At 50.6% G+C, this 21693-nt stretch overlaps 4 protein-coding genes and 1 long non-coding RNA gene across 8 annotated transcripts; 3 read left to right on the plus strand and 2 right to left on the minus strand.

Annotated features, from left to right (window-relative positions):
- Nucleotides 1-519: 519 nt before the first annotated feature.
- On the plus strand, nucleotides 520-4267 carry MDP1 (magnesium dependent phosphatase 1). The gene is made up of 7 exons (XM_059058507.2): nucleotides 520-660; nucleotides 777-837; nucleotides 911-1021; nucleotides 1358-1465; nucleotides 1563-1648; nucleotides 1830-1959; nucleotides 4180-4267. The coding sequence occupies exons 1-6, from the start codon at nucleotides 624-626 to the stop codon at nucleotides 1919-1921; spliced, it is 495 nt and encodes a 164-aa protein (XP_058914490.1). The 5' UTR covers nucleotides 520-623; the 3' UTR covers nucleotides 1922-1959; nucleotides 4180-4267.
- Nucleotides 2458-6333, plus strand: CHMP4A (charged multivesicular body protein 4A). Of its 2 annotated transcripts, none has more exons than XM_067028730.1 (6): nucleotides 2458-2568; nucleotides 4180-4329; nucleotides 4419-4596; nucleotides 5169-5283; nucleotides 5449-5584; nucleotides 6127-6333. In XM_067028730.1, exons 1-6 carry the CDS (start codon nucleotides 2538-2540, stop codon nucleotides 6174-6176), a joined length of 660 nt encoding a protein of 219 aa, XP_066884831.1. In that variant the 5' UTR covers nucleotides 2458-2537; the 3' UTR covers nucleotides 6177-6333. The 2 variants fall into 2 exon arrangements, with proteins under 2 accessions (XP_066884831.1, XP_058914481.1); XM_059058498.2 differs by having other exon boundaries at nucleotides 2459-2568; nucleotides 6015-6333.
- A 985-nt stretch (nucleotides 6334-7318) lies between these two features.
- On the minus strand, nucleotides 7319-9507 carry TSSK4 (testis specific serine kinase 4). Its single transcript, XM_067028732.1, has 4 exons — nucleotides 9286-9507; nucleotides 8723-8937; nucleotides 7946-8345; nucleotides 7319-7498 (listed from the first exon to the last, which is right to left on the minus strand). The coding sequence occupies exons 1-4, from the start codon at nucleotides 9505-9507 to the stop codon at nucleotides 7319-7321; spliced, it is 1017 nt and encodes a 338-aa protein (XP_066884833.1).
- Nucleotides 9508-13369: 3862 nt separating this feature from the next.
- On the minus strand, nucleotides 13370-15046 carry LOC136793805 (uncharacterized). Its single transcript, XR_010839614.1, has 2 exons — nucleotides 14339-15046; nucleotides 13370-14242 (listed from the first exon to the last, which is right to left on the minus strand). It is a non-coding gene; the product is annotated as an uncharacterized lncRNA (long non-coding RNA).
- Nucleotides 14762-21562, plus strand: TM9SF1 (transmembrane 9 superfamily member 1). Of its 3 annotated transcripts, none has more exons than XM_059058452.2 (6): nucleotides 14762-15273; nucleotides 15731-16095; nucleotides 17648-18269; nucleotides 18824-19009; nucleotides 20050-20323; nucleotides 20901-21562. In XM_059058452.2, the coding sequence occupies exons 1-6, from the start codon at nucleotides 15213-15215 to the stop codon at nucleotides 21292-21294; spliced, it is 1902 nt and encodes a 633-aa protein (XP_058914435.1). In that variant the 5' UTR covers nucleotides 14762-15212; the 3' UTR covers nucleotides 21295-21562. The 3 variants fall into 3 exon arrangements, with proteins under 3 accessions (XP_058914435.1, XP_066884816.1, XP_058914436.1); XM_067028715.1 differs by having other exon boundaries at nucleotides 14770-15078; XM_059058453.2 differs by lacking the exon at nucleotides 14762-15273 and adding an exon at nucleotides 15277-15429.
- The last annotated feature ends 131 nt before the right edge of the window (nucleotides 21563-21693 follow it).

The following is a 21693-nucleotide window of genomic DNA, read 5'->3' on the forward strand; positions in this document are numbered from 1 at the left end:
TGACAAACAATACAAATCAGTCCTTCTCCCCAAACTGGTTGTTACGTATCTGTCAACATACTACTGTCGTGGGTGGTAGAAACGAGGAGTGTGAATTCTCCCCCACTGTGACCCTACTGGACATTTGGGCCTGGTTCAAGAAAGGCGTCAAAGAGCTTAGCAGACACTGCATTCTTTTATGGCTGGAATATTGCTGAGGGCTCTAGGCTCTATACGGTGGAGTGGCTGATAGGGAGAAAGGATGAGTGTGGAGTGACAAGCTATGATGGATCACTTTAGGACTCGGTGGGATAAAATGAGAGACGAGTGTCAGAAGAAAGGGATTCCCTTGTCTCCTCTAGCTCACTAGAAGCTGGCGAGGCCGGGTGGGGTGGAGAAGCAAGGGAAGAATATCCCTTGGAGAGACTTGAGGATCATTGCGATCCTGTGAGCAGTCGCATCGGCACTTTGCTGCGGTCCTCCCCACCACCACCACCAGAAGGCGCTCTTGCGAGGTTTGGGGGCCGATCTTCCCAGCTCAGGTTGGCGACGCTCTAGTCGCCGCTTCTCTAAGGCCCGTGGGGCGGCCTGGGAGCCGCTGCAGAAAGGCTGGCCTCCGTGCGCGCAGCCTGCGGGTGCTGGTCATGGCGCGGCTCCCGAAGCTCGTAGTCTTCGATCTAGGTGAGGGGCTGGATTGGGAAGAGTTTCGTAGGGCACAGTTTTTTCCAAACCCCAGTTGATGCTCTCGAGGCCCTGCGCCCGCCCAGGTTGAGACCTCCCCCTCTTTCCTCTCACAGATTACACGCTGTGGCCGTTCTGGGTGGACACACACGTAGACCCCCCGTTCCACAAGAGCAGGTGAGGCGGGGCTGGGGAGGCCTTGGGCCAGGCGGGGCCCCGCAGGAGCTGAGCACACTCTCGCCCTCTCCAGTGATGGAACTGTACGAGATAGGCGGGGCCAGGCCGTCCGACTGTACCCAGAGGTGCCTGAGGTCCTGGAACGATTGCAGGGCTTGAGGGTGCCCGTCGCGGCCGCTTCACGGTAAGAAGAGCGACTGAGTCGGTCTAATGCTGAGAGGTGCATGCATGAGGAGACTTCCCGTGTTACCCCCTTGGCTGCAAAAATAAATAAATAACTGTGCAAATTTGCAGGTATTTGTATATTTTTCGAATTGTACCCTCTCCTGTGCATTTTGTTTAATAAACATTGGCTCAGTGCCACCTGTGTCAGACAGGAAGGATATGGAATTGAATCAGGGCGGAGGATGCCTACCCATCCCGGAAGAACAGCAAGTTGATTTCCCCCTGGTTACACATAATTTCACTTGCAGCCCTGGCCCTCCACTCTCCTGATCCCATCTACTATACCTTTTTGCAGGACAGGTGAGGTTGAAGGGGCCAACCAGCTACTGGAGCTCTTTGACCTTGTCAGATACTTTGTTCATCGGGAGATCTATCCAGGCAGCAAGGTCACGCACTTTGAGAGGTACGCTGAGATAAGGGGAGAAGCAGGGAGACAGAAGACCAGTGAGGCTGGAGGAGCTAAGAAGCCAGAGTGGTTACCTTCGCCGTGTCTTGTACAGGTTGCAGCAGAAGACTGGAGTTCCTTTCTCCCAGATGATCTTCTTTGATGATGAAAAGCGGAATATTGTAGATGTCAGCAAACTGGGTACTGACTCAGTGGCAAGGATAGCCATTTGGGGAGTGAGGAGAAAGGGTTCCTAAGAGGGAAGGGGTTAGGTAGATATGTACAGGATGGATAGTTTGCATGCAGGTGACACCCCAAAAAGGTGAGAGTCATAATAGGGAGCCCTGAAGGCCTGATGAAATTGTGGCTTCTTTCTTTCTAGGTGTTACCAGCATTCATGTCCAGAATGGAATGAGCCTTCAGACCCTAACTCAAGGATTAGAGACATTTGCAAAGGCACAAGCTGGACTCTGAGGTCCAGTCCTGAAAGGAAATCAGGAGGGCATTTTCAGGTGCATTTGTAAATTATTAAAGTGTATTTGTGTGTGGCAGAAGAGATCTTACCTAGTGTGTGTTGTTTCTAATTTTCTAGCGTATGACCCGGGGTGGGCCATCCGGAGGTGCCAAGACCAGTATGTGAGGCATTAGACTGCATCAGGTTCTGCCTTATAAACTTGTGGCAAACCCAAGACTGTGATCCCCTTATGCTCTCCCCATCCCAACACCTCTCCTGATCTCTATCAAGGGCATGAAGAACTCTTCCACTGGCCCCAAGTAGTGGGGTGCATTACCCTGCACATTCCCTTCCAGGAAGCAAAGACTTTGTTTTGGGGTGGGGAGGGTGAGGCGACCTTTTTATATAGTGGGAAACGAAGCGGCCGCTTTAAGAGGAGCGCGGGTTTGGGGCTGGTGTGTCGGGTCACTCGTGATAGTGGTCTCGCTGGCGCTTGTTGATGATGTCGCCGCGGTGCCCCAAGGAAGGATTGGCCGAGGCTGGCTGGTCTCGGAGTGATGAGCACAGCACCTCCCGGGAGCCAGGCGGAAGCGAACGGGACGCCGTAGGGCGGAGGCGGGAGAGGCGAGGGTCGCGATGAGTGGGCTCGGCCGGCTCTTCGGGAGGGGTGAGCCCGGGCGCGACTGGTCCCCGGGAGGTGCTGGCCGCAGGGGGCGGGGAGAGAGCCGGGAGACGCTGTCCAGAAAACTCCGGTGGCCCAGCAAGGCCTTCTCCCGGGCCAGGAGGCGCCGCCTTCTCAGGGCGCCTGGCTCCAGCTGCCTCCCTTCCTTCCCTCGGAGAGAAGAGCTCGAGGCCCGGGAGGGGGCGCGAGTGGAGAGCGTGGCAACTGCGCTGGCTCGCTGTTAAGGCCTGGGGAACAAGTTGCTGCCTGTCGGCATCCAGTCCTTACCAAAACACTGGTGCTTCCTTTATGCTGGGCCAGAGGCAATCTGAGGCGACCCAAGAAAGGTAGCCCTCGTGAGCTCCTCTGTGGTGCGGGAAGACGAGCAAAGTCTGGCATTTACAGCGTAGTGTGGCGACTCCGTGATGGAGATTTTCCTAAAAACCAGGGGTGTGCGGAAGAAGCAGGCACGGCGGGTGGTGATCCAGAAGGCTACAAGTATGCGAGATGGGGGTTGAGGTTCTCCAAGAAGAGGTAACTGTGCAAAACAGAGGCAGGAAAAAGTATGGTATATTTAGGGGAAAGGAGTTCTGGCTGCCCTGTGAGTGTGTGCGTGCGTGCGTGCGTGTGTGTGTGTGTGTGTGTGTGTGCGCACTGAAGGAAGAGGAAAGTAGAAGTGTGGATGGAGAGGTAAACGGGGGCCAGATCATGAAGGACGCTGTGTGTCTTAAAGTTTTTTGGTTTTTATACCGTAGGCAGTGGAGAGTATGGAAGGATATTAAGCAGGCTAGGGCCTTCAGATTTTTTTTTTTTTTTGGTAAGTCTGTTAGAAGTGCAGAAGATGAAGGGAGAAATTGAGATCAGATTTTTTTTTTTTCGTTCAGTTTGATCCTGTGGAATCAGGACCTTGAGTATCTCCTAGGACAACAAGTGGAACAGTAATTATAAAACGTGATTGGGGCTTCCCTGGTGGTGCAGTGGTTGAGAGTCCGCCTGCCGATTCAGGGGACGCAGGTTCATGCCCCGGTCCGGGAAGATCTCACATGCTGCGGAGTGGCTGGGCCCGTGAGCCATGGCTGCTGGGCCTGCGCGTCCGGAGCCTGTGCTCTGCAACGGGAGAGGCCACAACAGTGAGAGGCCAGCATACCGCAAAAAAAAACAAATAAAAAAAAGTGATTGAACTCTGGTGGGGAACACGGTAATGAGGAGGTTATGCATGTGTGGGTGCAGGTGGTATATGGGAAGTCTTTGTACCTTCCACTCACTCAGTTTGCTGTGAACCCAAAACTGCTCTAAAAAAATAAATTGTATTTTAAAAAAAGCAATTGGAAATGGCTTGAAAGGTAACTAGGAATAGCAAAAGAATATTGGCTTTGGAAATCATACTGTCACATTTCAATTCCTTTGCAGTCTCTTACTATAGTAATTGTGATTTTAGACCAAAATGTTAACCTCTTTATGCCTGTTTTCACATTTGTAGAGATAGTACTTTCATCGTAGAAAGTTGTTTGGGGATTAACAGTAACACAGACAAGTGCCTAGCACATACTATGCACTCAATAATTGGTGGCTAATATTTTTCCTTTACCCAATGTGGACTGCTCCATTGGACTCCAGAAAAGAAGGAGAGGGGGCCAACCCCTGAAGAGGCAATACAGAAACTGAAGGAGACGGAGAAGATATTGATCAAAAAACAGGAATTTCTGGAGCAGAAGATTGAACAGGAGCTACAAACTGCCAAGAAGCATGGGACCAAGAATAAGAGAGGTAATGGGGGAGGGAAAGGCACCACCAGGGAGGGCCTGGGGGGGAGCAAGGGCTTCTGGCTCTGATGTTCAGGGTGTGGACTGGATCAGCCGCCCTACAGGCTTTGCGGAGGAAGAAAAGGTTGGAACAGCAGCTGGCACAAACAGACGGGACATTATCCACCCTGGAGTTTCAGCGTGAGGCCATTGAGAATGCCACCACCAATGCAGAAGTGCTTCGTACCATGGAGCTTGCTGCCCAAGGCATGAAGAAGGCCTACCAGGACATGTGGGTACGGGGGGAGGGGAGGAGAGGGCCTAGGCACTGGGGAGAGTAGCTTGATATTGTACTGTGAATCTTAAAACCTCTCCATATGTGAATTTACAGTAGAGTTGCCTGTGATGGCTAGACCCCTATCAGCCTCCTTGCTTATTGCAAGGCGATCTCTTTGCTGGCTGGGGCATTCTAGGGAGGAAAGATGATTTTCCTGTTTGTGTGTGTGTGTGTGGTTTTTTTGGCTGCACTGCAAGGCTTGTGGGATCTTAGTTCCTGGACCAGTGATTGAACCCGGGCCCTCTGCAGTGAAAACGCCCAGTCCTAACCACTGGACTGCCAGGGAATTCCCAATTTTCCTCATTTTTAAAGATCCTTCAGAGAAGAGAGTGCAACCATTCCTCCCCAGGGTGTCTTCTTGCCATTTCTTAGCCCAGATTTGCCTCTTTACACTTTTCCAGGGATCTCTTTTACCTAGTAGCCATGGATTTGTCAGTCTGAAGCCACAGGCAGGAGGGTCTTCATTCATGTGAGATGAAAAAGTCAGGGTTGTCACCTGATTTCTGGGCTATGTATCTTGTTCTCAGGGACATTGACAAGGTGGATGAACTGATGGCTGACATCACAGAACAACAGGAGGTGGCCCAGCAGATCTCAGATGCCATTTCTCGACCCGTGGGATTTGGAGATGATGTGGATGAGGTGATTGGGGGTGAGGGGTCAAGGAATATTGGAGAAGGCATGGGACCAGCCAGAAAGAATGCCCAAGAGAATTGTGGGACAGGTTTGGGGGAAACTCCAAAAGTGGTATGTTTTTGGAAGTAGAATTTTCCTTTGTCTTGAGTGATCTTGTCATCCCATATCCAGGATGAACTGTTGGAGGAGCTAGAGGAGCTGGAGCAGGAGGAATTGGCCCAAGAGTTGTTACATGTGGGCGACAAGGAGGAGGAACCCCCAGTCACACTGCCTAGTGTACCCTCTACACATCTTCCTGCAGGGCCAGGTACCCAGGGCTGTTCTGTCATCTCAAGGACTTGAGAGGGTGGGATAGATATGGGGAAGAATTATTCCTCATCCATCCTGCCTGAAAGGGTCCAGGCAGAGAGGGTTGCTGCTACAGTTGCACAGGTTGTTGACTGCATAAGGGCACCTGGCTGAAGGGGAATGAGGACACTGAAATCAGGCCTGTGCTTTACTCAGCAAACTGTGTCCCCTGGCTTAGGGCTGCAAATGCCCGGAGAGAGAGGCAGCTTCTTCTGATTTGCACAAAGGTGCTGTGGGAATTAGCAGCAGCCCAGCAAGCAAGACCATACCCTTAGGTTCTTTGCTGGGAGACAGCGTTCCGCAGGCTCTGAGTGTTATAGGAGGGGATGGTTGGAAGTTGCTGAGGCCTTAACACTTCTTTCTTTCTCTGGGTATCCGTATCCCCAAAGCTCCCAAAACGGATGAAGATGAAGAAGCACTAAAGCAGTTGGCTGAGTGGGTGTCCTGATGAGTCTGGGCTTGTCTACCTGATGCTGCCTTCATTGTTCTCTTTTCCTTAAGTGCCAAGTGCTAAGCTAAAGGAACATGGCCTTGTTGGGAGGTCCTGCTGAAGATGGTAGTGTGACCTGCCTGAGAAAAGGGCCTGTCGCCCTCCCATCCCTGGCTCAACCCTGATGAAGGATCTTGGTGCAGGAGGAGCCTCTGGGCTCCCTTTGATAGCAGTTACAGTGCCCTCGTTCACAATAAAATTGGGCGGATGGAACCCTAGTGCTTATACTGCCTTGTCTACAACTGAAACTTGTCTCCTGGTCCTTGGAGCTTTGTTTCAAGAAATGAGTAGTAATGAGAGTAATGAAGGGGAGTTGGAGCATAGGAGAAATGGGAGCTTCCGTTATCTCAACCTACTATGTCCCAGGCAGATACTGTTCCATCTCTCAAGCTGGCGTGTCCTAGAGCTGCCTGGTGCTGAGGGTGAGGAAACTGCCATCTGTTATTTATCCTAGAACTGTGTGGAGCTGTCCCTGAGCCTTCCCTCATTGCTTTCACCCAGTTGTGCCTCTGCCGAGAGAGCCCCGTGACTCACCAGCCGTCCCCTTACAAAGCCCACTTTTAAGGGTAGGAAAGGAGACGTACAGGGACAAGGAGTCAATAGGTTTTCTTTCTCTGGGACGCATAGTTCATAGGCTTGGTTAGAACTGTCACTTCAACGTGTAGGAGCAATGATGAGGGACCATGATTTACCAGGATTGTTTCAGTAGTGGGTAAGGTGGCATTTGGAGGAGGAAGGAACCAAGATATTACATACCTCCTGATACCCATCTCTAAAAGAACGAACAGCGCCGTCCCCTTGGACTGTAGACAGGCAGAGCTGTGACCAAACCGAGCAATCAGGGTAGAGCAACCTCTACCCCACTACTTGAACATTTAGAGTGCATAGAGATAGAATAATGAAGCTTCCCCAAAGCAGGTGTTCCTCTGAGCACGCCCAACCCACTCACCTATGAGCCACATATGCGCTACACTGTAAATTATAATGTTGACTTAACCAGTGTCAAGATGACTGGTTACAAGCTCTGGGCAGAAACACACCTCTCACCCTCAGCAGTGTTCCCTGCTAAGGTTCCCCTGAGGAAAGAATGTGACTCTAGCTGATGAAACTAAAACGGAATTAGATTTATTTTTGGTGTGAAAGATTTTTAGCCCAAGATCCTCCTGCTTTGCTCCTCTCAACCCCCTCCTCCTTCCGCCGTTTTCAGGTACTGATTTCCAAGGATTGGTGACGATTGTTGCTGGGGGGCTGGCACATGGCCTCAAGCAGCCTGATCTCATGGGTGGGTTGCTCAAGCTGGAACTTGAGCACCCAGGGATCCCTGATGATGTCCAGGATGGTGGCACGCTTGGTGGCTTGGCATAGTGTCTGGAGGACCAGGTTCTAGGGCAGGGGAGAGAGAGGTCTTGGCTGAGCTGGCCCGCATTGTGCCACACAATGAGCAGCTGGACCTAAGAAAGAAGCAGGATAGCCCATCACACCACTCTGGTGAAAGGGAGTGTGGCCCTGACTTTATCCTTAAAAGCCTCCTGTCTGCTCAGAAAGCCAACACCTTGAGGGGAAGGAAAGGGTGGGTTCCTTGGGGGAAATCCTTGCAGAATCCCCTTCTGGCCAAAAAAGATAGAGACTAAAACCTGCTTATCACTCACATCCCAGGTGCAAGCCCAGAGGTTGGCCCTTTAAGCCCTCCCCACTATTCTAGGGCAGGGCAAGGGTGTGGAATGGCCCTGGTATCAGGGGGAGGCTTCCCTGGGGTTGGGAGGTCTAGGTTGGGTATTCCCTCTCTGCAGGTCACCCCTGAGGCCTCAGCCCTCCTCAGGGAGCCAGCACCTTACAATCCTGGGAGATGGCATAGTTAGGTGGAAAAGTGACCTCCTTCTGAGTCTCTCTCAGCAGTTTCTTGAGATTGGTGTCATCGAAGGGCAGACGGGCAACCACTAGTGTGTAGAGGATGACGCCCATGCTCCAGGTGTCAGACAGGAAAGGGTTGTAGGGCAGGCCTAGCAATACCTCTGGGCAGGCATAAGCAAAGCTGCCACAGTAGGTCTGGCTGAGGTGGCTAGAGCCGTTCCCTTGGCGGTAAGAAGGGCTACTCCGCACAGACTGGCTAGAAGGCACCATCTTGGCGAAGCCAAAGTCCGATATCTTCACGTTCTCCCGCTTGTCCAGCAACAGGTTCTCCAACTTTAAGTCCCTACCAGCAGCAGAAAGGCTGGGGGTCAGGAGAGGGCTTAGTGTTAGACTGGGAGCTGAAGGGCCAGGGGTCAGAGGATAGAGATAAGGAAAGGCAAAGAGGGAGAGAGATGCCATTATGAGGACACAGGGCAGAGAGGAAGGAAAGTCATGGAGTTGTGAGCAGAGCCCAAAGGGAAGAGAGGATGGTACCTGAGGATCACTAGGAGCTCACCATCACTTTTCATAAAGTGCTCTGCTTACAGTGGGTACTTAATAAATGTTCTTGACCGGATGATTAAAATAAAGTGGATGAATAGGCCTAGATACTGAGGAGGGAGGTCAAGGGAAGAAAAAAGAGGGTAGAACATGGAAGACGTGCACAAACCCCCCTTGGGAGCCCAAAGGCCCCAGTCTGGGTGGCAGCGCCCTCACCGGTGCACGATGCCCTTGCTGTGCAGGTAGGCGATGCCCAGGGTCATCTGGGAGAACCACTTGCCAGCAAGGGGCTCAGAGCAGGCCCCATAGTGCTGGATCCACTCAAGGACGTCACCACCCTGAACCAGCTCCAGAATGATGTACACCCGGGATGTGGTCTCGATGGCCTGATAGAAGTTGATGAGATACTTGTGCCGCAGGACCTTCATTACCTGGCCCCAGAAGAGGGACCCATCAAACCCAGGCAGGGAGCACCCTGGCTGCGCTCCCAGCCTTCTCCTACTCTCCCACTGCTACTTGCCTAGAACTTTGCAACAGAATCAAACCCCAGAGGGCTGGTGGCCTATGGACAAACCCTATGCTTTGCACTTTTTACTTTTTGAGGGTCTGGAGGTGAGGTGGAAAGAAGCTGAATTTACATCAAGTAATTTTCCTAGCTGCCTAGTAAGTCATTCAGTTGTGGTATAGGGGTTTCTGGCTCCACCCCCTCCTAACCACACCCCTTTTGAGAAGCCTTAAACAGCTTGGTACCAGCTCCCTCTTCTAGCCCCCTTTCCAACCTGTATCTCACGGGGCAAGAACTTGTTAAGATAGTCCTCAGAGGCCTTCTTCTTTGAGATGATCTTGATAGCCACCATGACTTTCTGCTTTGTGTAGTAAGCCTCATACACTGTCCCATAGGAGCCACTGCCAATGACTTTGCCCACTTCGTAACCATATTCCTCCATGACAGAGCGGTAGACCGAGGTGGATGGTGCTTCCAAGGTGTCTCCCTTCCCCATGGTGTTGGGCTTGCTGAGAGCAGGGAGCTTTGCTACGTAAAAGCCTCCTGTCTGCTCAGAAAGCCAACAACATTGAGCCACTGAAGGCTAAGGTACCGAAGTGAAGTTAGTCTCCAAAAGCTTGCCTATGAAGTCACACAAGTCTGGGATGCTGGGCTCAGCTCTCCGCTAGGACTTGGAGAGGGAAGAAGGGAGAAGCAGTTCTTTTTGTCTCCACTGGCTGTTGTTACTTCTTTCTCCTCTTGGTTACGGAACTCCCCAAGGTCCCATGTTCCACACACATCATAATTCACCTTCTATCCACCACTGGCCACAAGGCTTGAGAAGGAAATGCAGTTTGGAACATATTCATTGCTGGATGTAACTTTATAATCTGGTGAGACTCGCTCCGTGGATCTGGTCCTTTCAACCAGTCATGTTTATTGAGCACCTGCTATGTGCCAGGCAGTGTATGGAGTCCTGGGAGAAAATAACCAATAAGGCCAAGAGAGACCCTATTCTGCTAGCGTTTATAATCCAGCATGAGAAACACCTGCGTGTCAGAATAGCACAGAGAATCGCAAGGTATTGTAGAAGCATGTTCTAAGGAACCTAACTTTAAAACGTATTCTTTAGGGGGGGTGGGGGATGTGGCTTAAAATAACAACCTTTTTTTTTGAACAAATTGAGCTGGACTCAGGTAATTCAGCTGGTGGCATCGTCTCAGCTGGGCTGGTTTGTTTCTGCGTATGATCTCATTATTCAGTAGAGTAGCCCAAATTCCCTCACACAGTTTGCACTGAATTTCAAGAGAAAAAAAAAACAAGCTGCTGGGGCTTCCCTGGTGGCGCAGTGGTTGAGAGTCCGCCTGCCGATGCAGGGGCCACGGGTTCGTGCCCCGGTCCGAGAAGATCCCACATGCCACGGAGCAGCTGGGCCCATGAGCCATGGCCGCTGAGCCTGTGCGTCCAGAGCCTGTGCTCCGCAATGGGAGAGGCCACAACAGTGAGAGGCCCGCGTACCGTAAAACAAACAAACAAACAAAAAAAACAAGCTGCATGACCAATTGAGGCCTAGGCTCCAAACTCACAAAACATCACTTCTATACTTTTATATGCATAAAGACGGTTACAAGGATCACTCGGATTTATGAGGTGGGGATGGAGACTCCTATTAACCTTGAAATGCATTCTTTTTTAAAAATATTTATTCTGGCTGCACTGGGTCTTAGTTGCGGCACGTGGGATCTTTAGTTGTGGCATGCATGTGGACTCCCCGACCAGGGATTGAATCCTGGCCCCCTGCATTGGGAGCATGGAGTTCTACCCACTGGACCACCAGGGAAGTCCCCTTGAAATGCATTCTTATCTTGCCTTCTATGACCCTGAACTCTACAGTTTTCCTTCCATCCCTCTAGCCATTTCTCACGTTCCACTGGAGCCTCCCCCACCATCCATCCCTTAATCACACCCCGAGGGTTCTATTATAGGCCTTATTTCCTCAGACCCTTCATTTCTTAACTCCAGCAAGGCTTCTGCTCCCCTCCCCTGTGTGTTCACCCTGAAGTCTAGGGATTAAATCTGATTTTATTCCCATAACAATTCAGCACCTCCCCATTCTCCTTAAGATAAAGTCCAGATTTTTTTTTTTTAAATTTTATTATTATTATTTTTTTTGCGGTACACGGGCCTCTCACTGTTTGTGGCCTCTCCCGTTGCGGAGCACACGCTCCAGACGCGCAGGCCCAGTGGCCATGGCTCACGGGCCCAGCCGCTCCACGGCATGTGGGATCTTCCCGGACCGGGGCACGAACACGTGTCCCCTGCATCGGCAGGCAGACTCTCAACCACTGCACCACCAGGGAAGCCCCAGATTCTTTTATGTGGCTTCAAATTTGACCCTGCTTACCTCTCCGATTTTCTCTTGTAACACACATGCAATGCTCCAGCCAAACAATTGCTTTTCCTTCATTGTTCCCTCTGTTCTGGCAAACTCCTGCTCTCCCTTCAGGACTTAGCTGATGATCTGTTTTAAGGAAGCCTTTACCGACTGTTCAGGCCCAAATTAGATGTTCCTCCCTCCTGGGTGCTCCCACAGCTCCAATACTTTCTCTAACATGGTGTCTGTAATTGTTTTTCTTGCTTGTATCTCCCACTAGGCTTTAAGGGAGGTCAGCTGATGAGAGAAGGGATATGAAGTCAAAGACTTGAGAAGAAAGGCTTGTGGAGAATGGGAGAGAGCTGATTTGGAAAATGAGCATTACTGGGCAGCACTGAGGGCCCAAATGAGATTGGAAAACACAACTTATGGACACACAATCTTAACATATCATAGTGTTATTATTTTAGCATTCTGGATATAGGTGCTTGAATATTAACAGACATATTGACCCAAGATTAAGGTTTCACTTAGCAGCTGCCGTGAAAGAATAATGGGAGAGAGGCATCAAAAACGCAGGCAAGAATGTGGCTAAAATGATGGAATGCAGAATCTAAGCTGCTTGGGTTAGGAAGACAAGCTAGAAAAAGGCCAAAGGGCAGGGGGAGGGGTTGCAGGTCTCAGTGAAATGGAACAAGTTTGGTGGGAAAGACAGAGGACAAGAGGTTGTGGTCAGAGGGCTTATCTGGGGGGAGGGGGTGGCACACAGAGGAAATAACAAAGGAAGAATCAGAGTTATCTTCCATCCTCCAAAACAAAACAGAAACTCCAACAGATTATGCCATAGGCTACTGGTAAATTCCTATTTATTGACAGGCTGACCCTGCTGGCAGGGTGGTTCCAAAGTCCTATTGGAAGCCAGATCTACATCCTCAGTCTATCAAGATGAACAACTGTCCAGGGCACACAGTGGTAAGGAGGCCCACCCAGCCTCGCCTATCTTCTGCTCCCCTGGATAGGCAGCTTGGTGGTACCTCTGTTCTCATCACGTATAGCAGGTAAACCAGTCCACTCAAGGAATGTGTATTAAGCTGCCTACTGTATACAAAAGCACTGCTAGGTTCTGAGGATACCAAAATGGATAAATTATAATCCTCCTGTGAGGAGTTAGCAATTAGCAAGGGAGACAGACACATAAGTTGTTAAAATAACAGTACAGTGAGATAAAGTTCTATAAACAAAGCCTGTAAGGAAATGTTAAGGGAAGGCTTTATAGAGAAGGTGGCATTTGCACAGTTTAAGAGAAGTCTCCAGGCAGGTTAAGTAGGGAATGGTAGATTGAACAGTCTAGGCAGAAGGAACTATATATTAACCTTGCAAGCTTGAGAAAATATGACACTCAAGATTTCAATTTAAATACAGGATAGGGTTCCAGAGGGGAATGTACCTGGAGAAGTAATTTAAATGCAGGTCTGAGAGGCCTAATATGCCAAGCTTTTTTTGACTCTATCCTATGTACTCATGGTTCAATTTTGCTGTGCATTGAAGTCAGAGCTTGTTAAAAAACACTGATGCCCAGTCACCTCCATCCCCAAGATCCTGATTTGGTGGGACCCAGGTATCTATGTTATTTTTTATAAATTTATTTATTTATTTATTTATTTTGGCTGCCTTGGGTCTTTGTTGCTGTGTGCTGGCTTTCTGTAGTTGCGGCGAGCGGGGGCTACTCTTTCTTGCGGTGTGTGGGCTTCTCACTGCGGTGGCTTCTCTTGTTGCAGAGCACAGGCTCTAGGCACGTGGGCTCTAGAACGCAGGCTCAGTAGTTGTGGCGCACGGGCTTAGTTGCTCCGTGGCACGTGAGATCTTCCTGGATCAGGGCTCGAACTCATGTCCCTGCATTGGCGGGCAGATTCTTAACCGATATGGCACCAGGGAAGTCCCAGTATCTATGTTTTTAATAAGTTTCCAGCTGAATCTGATGCACACCAAGATTTGAGAACCACTGTTGCAAACTAGTGAATTTAATGAAAAGAAACAGACTCACAGATATACAGAACAAACTAGTGGTTACCAGTGAGAAGGGGGAGGGAGCAATATAGGGGTGGAGGAGTGGGAGGTACAAACTATTGGGAGTAAGATGGGCTCAAGGATGTATTGCACAACACAGGGAATGTAGCCAATATTTTGTAATAACTGTAAATGGAAAGTTACCTTTAAAAATTGTATTAAAATTTTTTTAATAAAAATAACCACTGTTTCAGGAAATAGGACATCTTTAAGACTAAAAAAAGAAAAAATCCTTGCAGCAGCAGTATGGAAAATGGATCCAAGGGTAGCGATGACCAAGAGACTAGCAAGGTGGCTGTCATGATAATTTAGGTGAGGAGATGGGGCCTGAACCAAGGCAGCATGGAGGGCAATTTGGAAGATAATTCGAGAGAAAAGCAGAGGAGGCTTGGTGGCACTGATCTTATGGGGGCGGCTGTTAATTGTGAAGGAAACCCAGCTTTAGAGACCAGGAGGTTGTCATTTAAAAGATTATTCCAAAGCCACTCTAAGTTACTTTTCTAATTACAGAATTCATTGATTGTCTAAAAAACTCAACCCCCTTGATTGTCTAAAAAACTCAACCCCCTACTTCCTGGAACCTCACCTCCTCCTGCGGGGAGGAAGGCTGGGTCAGAGAGGGCAGTAATGAGTAAATGAAGGGCTTTTCAAGCCAGAAACCGCTTGAGATTTTCCACTTTCCTTACTCGAGGAAAGGAAACCTTAAGTTGCTCCCAGGTGGCCAAAACGAAGTCACGGCCCCTGGGTCTGATCTCCAGAGGAATTTCCCTAATGGCAGATCCCTTGACAGGATAAACTTTTCCAGAATAATCTGCAATACAAAATTAAGAGATACTCAAACATATATACAGAGATAAATAAAGAATAAAAACACAGAGACCGAAGCAAGCATGTCAAGGTTCTTTACCTGCAATTAACAATAAGCGTCAGGCTGCCCAGTTCACGGGGTAAAAGAGCAAATACCCGATCTCTTTGCGTGCCTCTGCACCAAACCTGGCCCAGGCTTGCCTATCGTCGGACACGGGACGGTTGCTATACGGTCAGGAAGGCCTCCAGTACAGCCTCGGGAAGATATTTTTATTCACGGCATTTGGTTTTTGGCGAGAGGCCATTCAGGACGGATGGCAGAGCAGCAGTGAGGTGAGATCCGATTCTAGGACCCTTGTATGGGCTGTGTCCTCTGCTGTCCTGCCACAGTGACGCCCCAAAAGCCTCACCCCCGCCCGAGTTGAGGACCTTGAACCGCCTCTCGGGGCTCGGCCTCAGCAGTCGGTGGCGAGTCCCATTGGTTCAGCCAGCAAATGCTTCGGGCGTCCCCTAGGTGTGGGCGCAGCCGCCGCCCAGGCTCCGGGTCCCGGTCAGTCACTGGGCGCGAGCGGCGGGCACTGCTCTTGGACGCCCAGCCCAAACCTTCCCGGGGATAGGCGGCCGGACCCGCGGCAACGCTTATCCAAAAAGGGCGTTTGTGTCCTTGTAGCCAGGTCTCAACCGCAACCTTCCCTGGAGAAACCTGGGAGCTTCGGAGCGGCCTCGGCCTTGGGGGGAGCGGTCCCCTCCAAGCTCCAGGAAAGGAGCTTTCCGCCGGGCTGAGGTCCCCTCGGGTGAAGGCGGAAGTGGGAAGACTGACGTGTCCTGAGCTGCCCTCAGGTCGCCGGGAGGGCCCCCCACCCCACTCCTTGCCGGGCGACGGGCTAGCCCGAGACTCGCGGGGTCTCCAGAGCTGGGCCGGGCCTCCAGACATAGAAAGGTTCCCCAGGGAGCACTGAAGTGAGCCGGGCGCGATGTTTTGCGGTGCGGCCTCAGCCGCTGCGATCAGGCACCGCGGCGGCCAGCCCCGTGGAGGTCGGTTGTCAAGTCCTCTCCAGGCCCCCCGCTAGCGCGCCGGTCTGGGGGAGACCCCGGCAGGAGCGCAAGGGCGGCTGCAGTGCAGCAGAGGCCGCTGAGCCGCCTCGGCCAGCCCTTCCCGCGCGGAGAGCACCCCGGGGCTGCGAAGGGAAGGTGCCGGACGTGCGGGGCCGCGTGGCGTTGCCATGGAAACGGGCTGGGGCGCGCGGGGAGGTCCCGGGTTGGCGGGCTGCCGGAGGGGGTACCCCAGGTTGGGAGGACTACATAGCAGAGGCGGAGGCCAGTGTTCGAGCTAGATGGACATGGTGTGGTGTGGCGGTGGGGAGATGGCATCCTGAGGGAGGGTCGGAAAGGCCAAGGGGAGGAATTGGAGTCACTGGCTTCAGTTCAAAGAACCTGACCTGGGGAGTCATTCGATCCCTGGTTCCCATAACTGCAGGATTCCCCCAAACAGGTTCCGCTGCCTTAAGGATGACAGTCCTAGGCCACCCTGGAAGTTGGAGCTGCCGGTGGTTGCCAGTCCTGCTGCTGCTGTTGCTGGGCACAGGTCGAGATCCAGTGGTGGAAGGTGTGACACACTACAAGGCCGGTGACCCCGTCATTCTGTATGTCAACAAAGTGGGACCTTACCATAACCCTCAGGAGACTTACCACTACTATCAGCTTCCAGTCTGCTGTCCTGAGAAGATACGCCACAAAAGCCTTAGCCTGGGTGAAGTGCTGGATGGGGACCGGATGGCTGAGTCTTTGTACGAGATCCGCTTTCGGGAGAACGTGGAGAAGAGAATTCTGTGCCACATGCAGCTCAGTTCCGCACAGGTCAGCCTCTCCACGTTGACTAGAACTTAGTCCTCCCTCCCAGGAGCTAATAACAGTGCCTTAGGTTTATGGTTTTCAAAGCACCTTTATGGAGATGATCTGATTTGATTCTAACTACAACCTCACGCGGCAGGCAGGGAAGGTAGTATTTATTATTTGCATTTGGTTGATGAAGAAACATACTTGCTCAGAAGTAACGTCTTCAAGACTACATGGTTAGTGGATTGCAGAGTTGACATCAGAGCCTACGGCTCCTGACTCGAAGCTTCTCTGTTGGTAATAAGGTCCCAACTATCACACCTACACGCTACCTAATTTTCCCTATCATGCTTTTTTCTTTTTTTTCCTTGTTTTTTTTTTTTTTTTTTTTCTGCGGTACGCGGGCCTCTCATTGTTGTGGCCTCTCCCGTTGCAGAGCACAGGCTCCGGATGCGCAGGCTCAGCGGCCATGGCTCACGGGCCCAGCCGCTCCGCGGCATGTGGGATCCTCCCGGACCGGGGCACGAACCCATGTCCCCTGCATCGGCAGGCGGACTCTCAACCACTGCACCACCAGGGAAGCCCCATGCTTTTTTCTTGAGCAATTCCTATCTTAGGGCACTTTTCCTTAGTCTACTCCAGACCTTCCTACACCTCCCTCTCCTTCTAGGCCTGCATCCTGTCGAGTCATACTTGCTCATTTCAGAGAATCCCAACATACTAGGGTCTACCCAGTGGTTCTCAACAGGGGGCTTTTGTCTCTCAAGAGACATCTGGCAATGTCTGGAGATTTTTTTTAAAATTTATTTATTTATGTTCGGCTGCGTTGGGTCTTTGTTGTGGTGCATGGGCCTCTCGTTGCAGTGGCTGCTCTTGTTGCGGAGCATGGGCTCTAGGCACGCGGGCTTCAGTAGTTGTGGCGCACGGGCTTAGTTGCTCTGCGGCATGTGGGATCCTCCCAGACCAGGGCTCAAACCCATGTCCCCTGCATTAGGAGGCAGATTCTTAACCATTGCACCACCAGGAAAGTCCTCTGAAGATATTTTTGATTGTCACTACTGGGGGACGCTACTGACATCTAGTGAGAAGAAGCCAGGGATGGAGCATCTTACAATTCATAGGGCAGCCCCCCACAACAAAGCATTTTCCAGCTCAAAATGTCATTAGTGGGGCTGCCGTGGGGCACAGTAGTTGAGAATCCGCCTGCCAATGCAGGGGACACGGGTTCGAGCCCTGGTCCAGGAAAATCTTACAAGCCGCAGAGCATCTAAGCCCGTGTGCCACAACTACTGAGCCCACGGGCCACAACTACTGAAGCCCATGCGCCTAGAGCCCGTGCAGCACAAGAGAAGCCACCGCAATGAGAAGCCCACGCACCACAATGAAAAGTAGCCCCTGCTCTCCACAACTAGAGAAAGCCTGCGCACAGCAACGAAGACCCAATGCAGCCAAAGATAAATTAATTAATTAATTAATTTAAAAAAAAAAACATGTCATTAGTGCTGAGGTTGAAACCCTGCTCTAATACAATGCCTGGGGAGGCCTTGTCTGACTCCTAACTTGCTCTTTTTAGGTGGAACAGCTGCGCCAGGCCATTGAGGAACTATACTACTTTGAATTTGTGGTGGACGACTTGCCAATCCGTGGCTTTGTGGGCTACATGGAGGAGAGTGGCTTCCTGCCTCACAGCCACAAGATAGGACTCTGGACCCATTTGGACTTCCACCTAGAATTCCACGGAGATCGAATTATATTTGCCAATGTCTCAGTGCGGGACGTCAAGCCCCACAGTTTAGATGGGTTACGACCTGATGAGTTCCTAGGCCTCACCCACACCTACAGTGTGCGCTGGTCTGAGACTTCAGTCGAGCGTCGGAGTGACAGGCGCCGTGGTGACGATGGTGGTTTCTTTCCCCGAACACTGGAAATCCATTGGTTGTCCATCATTAATTCCATGGTGCTTGTGTTTTTACTGGTGGGTTTTGTGGCTGTCATTCTCATGCGTGTGCTTCGAAATGACCTGGCTCGGTACAACTTGGATGAAGAGACAACCTCTGGAGGTTCAGGTGATGACTTTGACCAAGGTGACAATGGCTGGAAAATTATCCATACAGATGTCTTCCGCTTCCCTCCATACCGTGGTCTGCTTTGTGCTGTGCTTGGTGTGGGTGCACAGTTCCTGGCCCTTGGCACTGGTAAGGTGATAAAAATTAATTAGGGATTTCTCTCAAGGGGTAGAACTAAGTAGGTAGTTTGTTCAGAAAAAGATCTACAGATCTTCTCTTCTGTCCAAGGTAAGGGGCAGACCTAAGGGGTGGAATGGCTCTAGCAAGGATGTGTATATTCTGTTGTGGGTTTTCTGGACAACAGAACTGTTTGTTCTGTTATTGTTTTTTGTTTTTGTTTGTTTGGGTTTTTTTTTTTGGCGGTACAAGGGCCTCTCACTGTTGTGGCCTCTCCCGTTGTGGAGCACAGGCTCTGGACGCGCAGGCTCAGCGGCCGTGGCTCACAGGCCCAGCCGCTCTGCGGCATATGAGATCCCCCTGGACCGGGGCATGAACCTGCGTCCCCTGCATCGGCAGGCGGACTCTCAACCACTGAGCCACCAGGGAAGCCCAGAATAAACACTTCTGTTATTGTTTTGATGGAAGCCCTGGGTCTGGGAGGAGGGGGGCTGGCTGATTTCTATGAAATTGCTGGAAGAGGGATAGGTGAGACCTAACACAGGCTTTCCACTACCACGCTGCAGGCATTATTGTCATGGCGCTGCTGGGCATGTTCAATGTGCATCGTCACGGGGCTATTAACTCAGCAGCCATCTTGTTGTATGCCCTGACTTGCTGCATCTCTGGCTATGTGTCCAGCCACTTCTACCGGCAGATTGGAGGCGAGCGTTGGGTGTGGAACATCATTCTCACCACCAGTCTCTTCTCTGGTGAGGACTGCCTTTTCTGTGGTGGGCCAATTTAGGAACTTAGAACACATCATGGAACCTGAGATAGAGTCAGAGTAGGGCTTTTAAGGGAATGAAAATAGGTAAGAGAAACACTAAGGAAACCATTCAAAAGACAAAAAATGCATTCTTTTGCATAGTTAAATATTAAACCCTTGAAATGTTTTAGGCAACGTGATAAGCACTTGACATGCCTTCATCTCATTTAATTCTCACACTGCCTTTATGAAGTAGGTAATATTGTCCCCATTTTACAGATGAGGAAACTGAACTTCAGGCTGGTTAAGTAACTTGCCTGAGATTATACTCCTAAAAAGCAGAGAATCAGGTTTCAGACCTAGGCAGTCAAACTCTAGAGCCTGTATTCTCAGCCATTACACTGAAATAACACTCTTGAATTTATCTTTTGAGACTCCCTTTTTTGCCCCCAAGGTTTTTTTTTGGCCGTGCTGCACGGCATGTGGGATCCCACTTCCCTGATCGAACCTGTGCCCCCTGCATTGGAGGTGCGGAGTCTTAACCACTGGACCACCAGGGAAGTCCATCCCCAAGCTTTTTTAATTTTGAAAGTGGGCCTCCCCACTCTAGCCTTTCAAGCCAGCTTGTCCTTTCAAATGCAGTAGTAGTTTGCATTCTGAACCTCCTGTGTTTTCAACTGTTAAGTGTCTGATTTCTGTTCTACCACATTTACATTTGAACCAGGGCTTTCTGAAAACAGAGTCTTAATTCAAAGCAGTGTCTCATACTAGGAATCACCAGTGCTACAGCAGGACAGGCCCTTGGAGGCAGGTGGATTTGTGTCACTCTTAGATCCTTATGTAACGGCTTGACTAGATCCTTAATGATAATGGGTAGGGGAGGGAGTGTTGGTAAGCTAAGGAACAAATAACAAGACATGAAAGGGTGGGGCCAGCCTGGGAGCAGGATGTTTCACTCCTCACCCCTTTAGGTCCAGTCTGATTGGGTGCTCCCAGGGATGTAGCTCCTAGTGCTAACTCTCCCTCTGGGGCCCATCCCTGCAGTGCCTTTCTTCCTGACGTGGAGTGTGGTGAACTCCGTGCATTGGGCCAATGGTTCAACACAGGCTCTGCCCGCCACCACCATCCTGCTGCTTCTGACAGTTTGGCTGCTGGTGGGCTTTCCCCTCACTGTCATTGGAGGTATCTTCGGGAAGAACAACGCTAGCCCCTTTGATGCACCTTGTCGCACCAAGAACATAGCTCGGGAAATCCCGCCCCAGCCCTGGTACAAGTCTACTCTCGTCCACATGACTGTTGGAGGCTTCCTGCCTTTCAGGTATCCTCCCTTTATTCCGTGGCCATCACTCTCAGGATCCTGACCTTAACTTTCCCCTTCCCTACTCAACCTTGTACCGTAACCCATTGTCAGTGATAATCCCTGGTTCAGCTGTACCATTAAGAGATCACTAAATGGTTCCTCCTTTCTCCAACCAGGACTGAGCTTGAATCAGTTCAAATATGAGGGTGTCTCACTTGTGAAGCTCTCCAGAGACATTTCTCCTTTCACTATCTTCCTAGTTTCTGACTTTGGCGACACCACGTGGGGCTTAAAACCCATTTGATTATTCATCCAATTTGTCGAGTACCTTTTAGTGCCAGACAAATACAGTGGAAAACAGAACAGACAAGATCCCTGCTCTCAACCTACCAAAGAAGATGTTCTTGAAATGAGAGCAGCTAACAATAAGTAAAAGAATCCCCATCAAGCCAGGAACTCCAGGGCTGGGAGTAGAGAGGGCCCACTTTCCACAGTGACCCAGTAACATGGAGGGGTGGTGGCTGGATTTTGGCCTGGCCACTGTGCTGGCAGTGCACAGCCCTTTAATGCTGTGTATCGTCTCTTCTCTTCACAGTGCCATCTCTGTGGAGCTGTACTACATCTTTGCCACAGTCTGGGGTCGGGAGCAGTACACTTTGTATGGCATCCTCTTCTTCGTCTTCGCCATCCTGCTAAGCGTGGGGGCTTGCATCTCCATCGCGCTCACCTACTTCCAGTTGTCTGGGGAGGATTACCGCTGGTGGTGGCGATCTGTGCTGAGTGTTGGCTCCACTGGGCTCTTTATCTTCTTCTACTCAGTTTTCTACTATGCCCGGCGCTCCAACATGTCAGGGGTGGTACAGACAGTAGAGTTCTTTGGCTACTCCTTACTCACTGGATATGTCTTCTTCCTCATGCTGGGCACCATCTCCTTTTTTTCTTCCCTAAAGTTCATCCGTTATATCTATGTTAACCTCAAGATGGACTGAGTTCTGGGTGGCAAAACTATCACTCTTCTTTCCCTTTCTTCATGCCCTATTGATCTCTTACCAACATCTCTTCTGATTGAGTGACTGAGTTGTGTGATGGTTTTGTTGCCTTCCCCTTTGCCCTTTGGGCCTCCCTTCCCCAGAGAGGCCCTGGAAATTATAAACCTCTATTATATAAGGAGTATATATTTGAACTTTTTAAGTTGCCTTTTTTTGGTCCTGATTTTTCTTTTTACAATACCAAAATAAAATTTATTAAGAAAAAGGATCCTGTAGTTGGAGGGTTTGGTCTGGATATAGTAACTCGTGCCCTGCCGTTAAGGGCACTGTTCCCTAGAAAGGCGGGTCGGCCGCGAAATGCACGGAACTCGGAACTCGAATCCTTCACGGAGCTGAGGA

The sequence above is a fragment of the Kogia breviceps genome, chromosome 3, assembly GCF_026419965.1.
Source record: "Kogia breviceps isolate mKogBre1 chromosome 3, mKogBre1 haplotype 1, whole genome shotgun sequence".
NCBI lineage: Eukaryota > Metazoa > Chordata > Mammalia > Artiodactyla > Physeteridae > Kogia > Kogia breviceps.

What these genes read in the sequence shown, in the direction of transcription:
- TM9SF1 (XM_059058452.2), top strand. Translation starts at nt 15,213, where the DNA reads ATGTTTTGCGGTGCGGCCTCAGCCGCTGCGATCAGGCACCGCGGCGGC. An exon ending in CGGCGGCCAGCCCCGTGGAG is followed by an intron (nt 15,274 to 15,730) that starts GTCGGTTGTCAA and finishes TCCCCCAAACAG; the next exon opens with GTTCCGCTGCCTTAAGGATG. An exon ending in TGCAGCTCAGTTCCGCACAG is followed by an intron (nt 16,096 to 17,647) that starts GTCAGCCTCTCC and finishes TGCTCTTTTTAG; the next exon opens with GTGGAACAGCTGCGCCAGGC.
- MDP1 (XM_059058507.2), top strand. Translation starts at nt 624, where the DNA reads ATGGCGCGGCTCCCGAAGCTCGTAGTCTTCGATCTAG. An exon ending in GCTCGTAGTCTTCGATCTAG is followed by an intron (nt 661 to 776) that starts GTGAGGGGCTGG and finishes TTCCTCTCACAG; the next exon opens with ATTACACGCTGTGGCCGTTC. An exon ending in CCCGTCGCGGCCGCTTCACG is followed by an intron (nt 1,022 to 1,357) that starts GTAAGAAGAGCG and finishes ACCTTTTTGCAG; the next exon opens with GACAGGTGAGGTTGAAGGGG.
- TSSK4 (XM_067028732.1), bottom strand. Translation starts at nt 9,507, where the DNA reads ATGGGGAAGGGAGACACCTTGGAAGCACCATCCACCTCGGTCTACCGC. An exon ending in TCTTGCCCCGTGAGATACAG is followed by an intron (nt 8,938 to 9,285) that starts GTTGGAAAGGGG and finishes TTCTGGGGCCAG; the next exon opens with GTAATGAAGGTCCTGCGGCA. An exon ending in CCATCTCCCAGGATTGTAAG is followed by an intron (nt 7,499 to 7,945) that starts GTGCTGGCTCCC and finishes CCCCTGCCCTAG; the next exon opens with AACCTGGTCCTCCAGACACT.
- CHMP4A (XM_059058498.2), top strand. Translation starts at nt 2,538, where the DNA reads ATGAGTGGGCTCGGCCGGCTCTTCGGGAGGG. An exon ending in CGGCCGGCTCTTCGGGAGGG is followed by an intron (nt 2,569 to 4,179) that starts GTGAGCCCGGGC and finishes ATTGGACTCCAG; the next exon opens with AAAAGAAGGAGAGGGGGCCA. An exon ending in TGGGACCAAGAATAAGAGAG is followed by an intron (nt 4,330 to 4,418) that starts GTAATGGGGGAG and finishes GGACTGGATCAG; the next exon opens with CCGCCCTACAGGCTTTGCGG.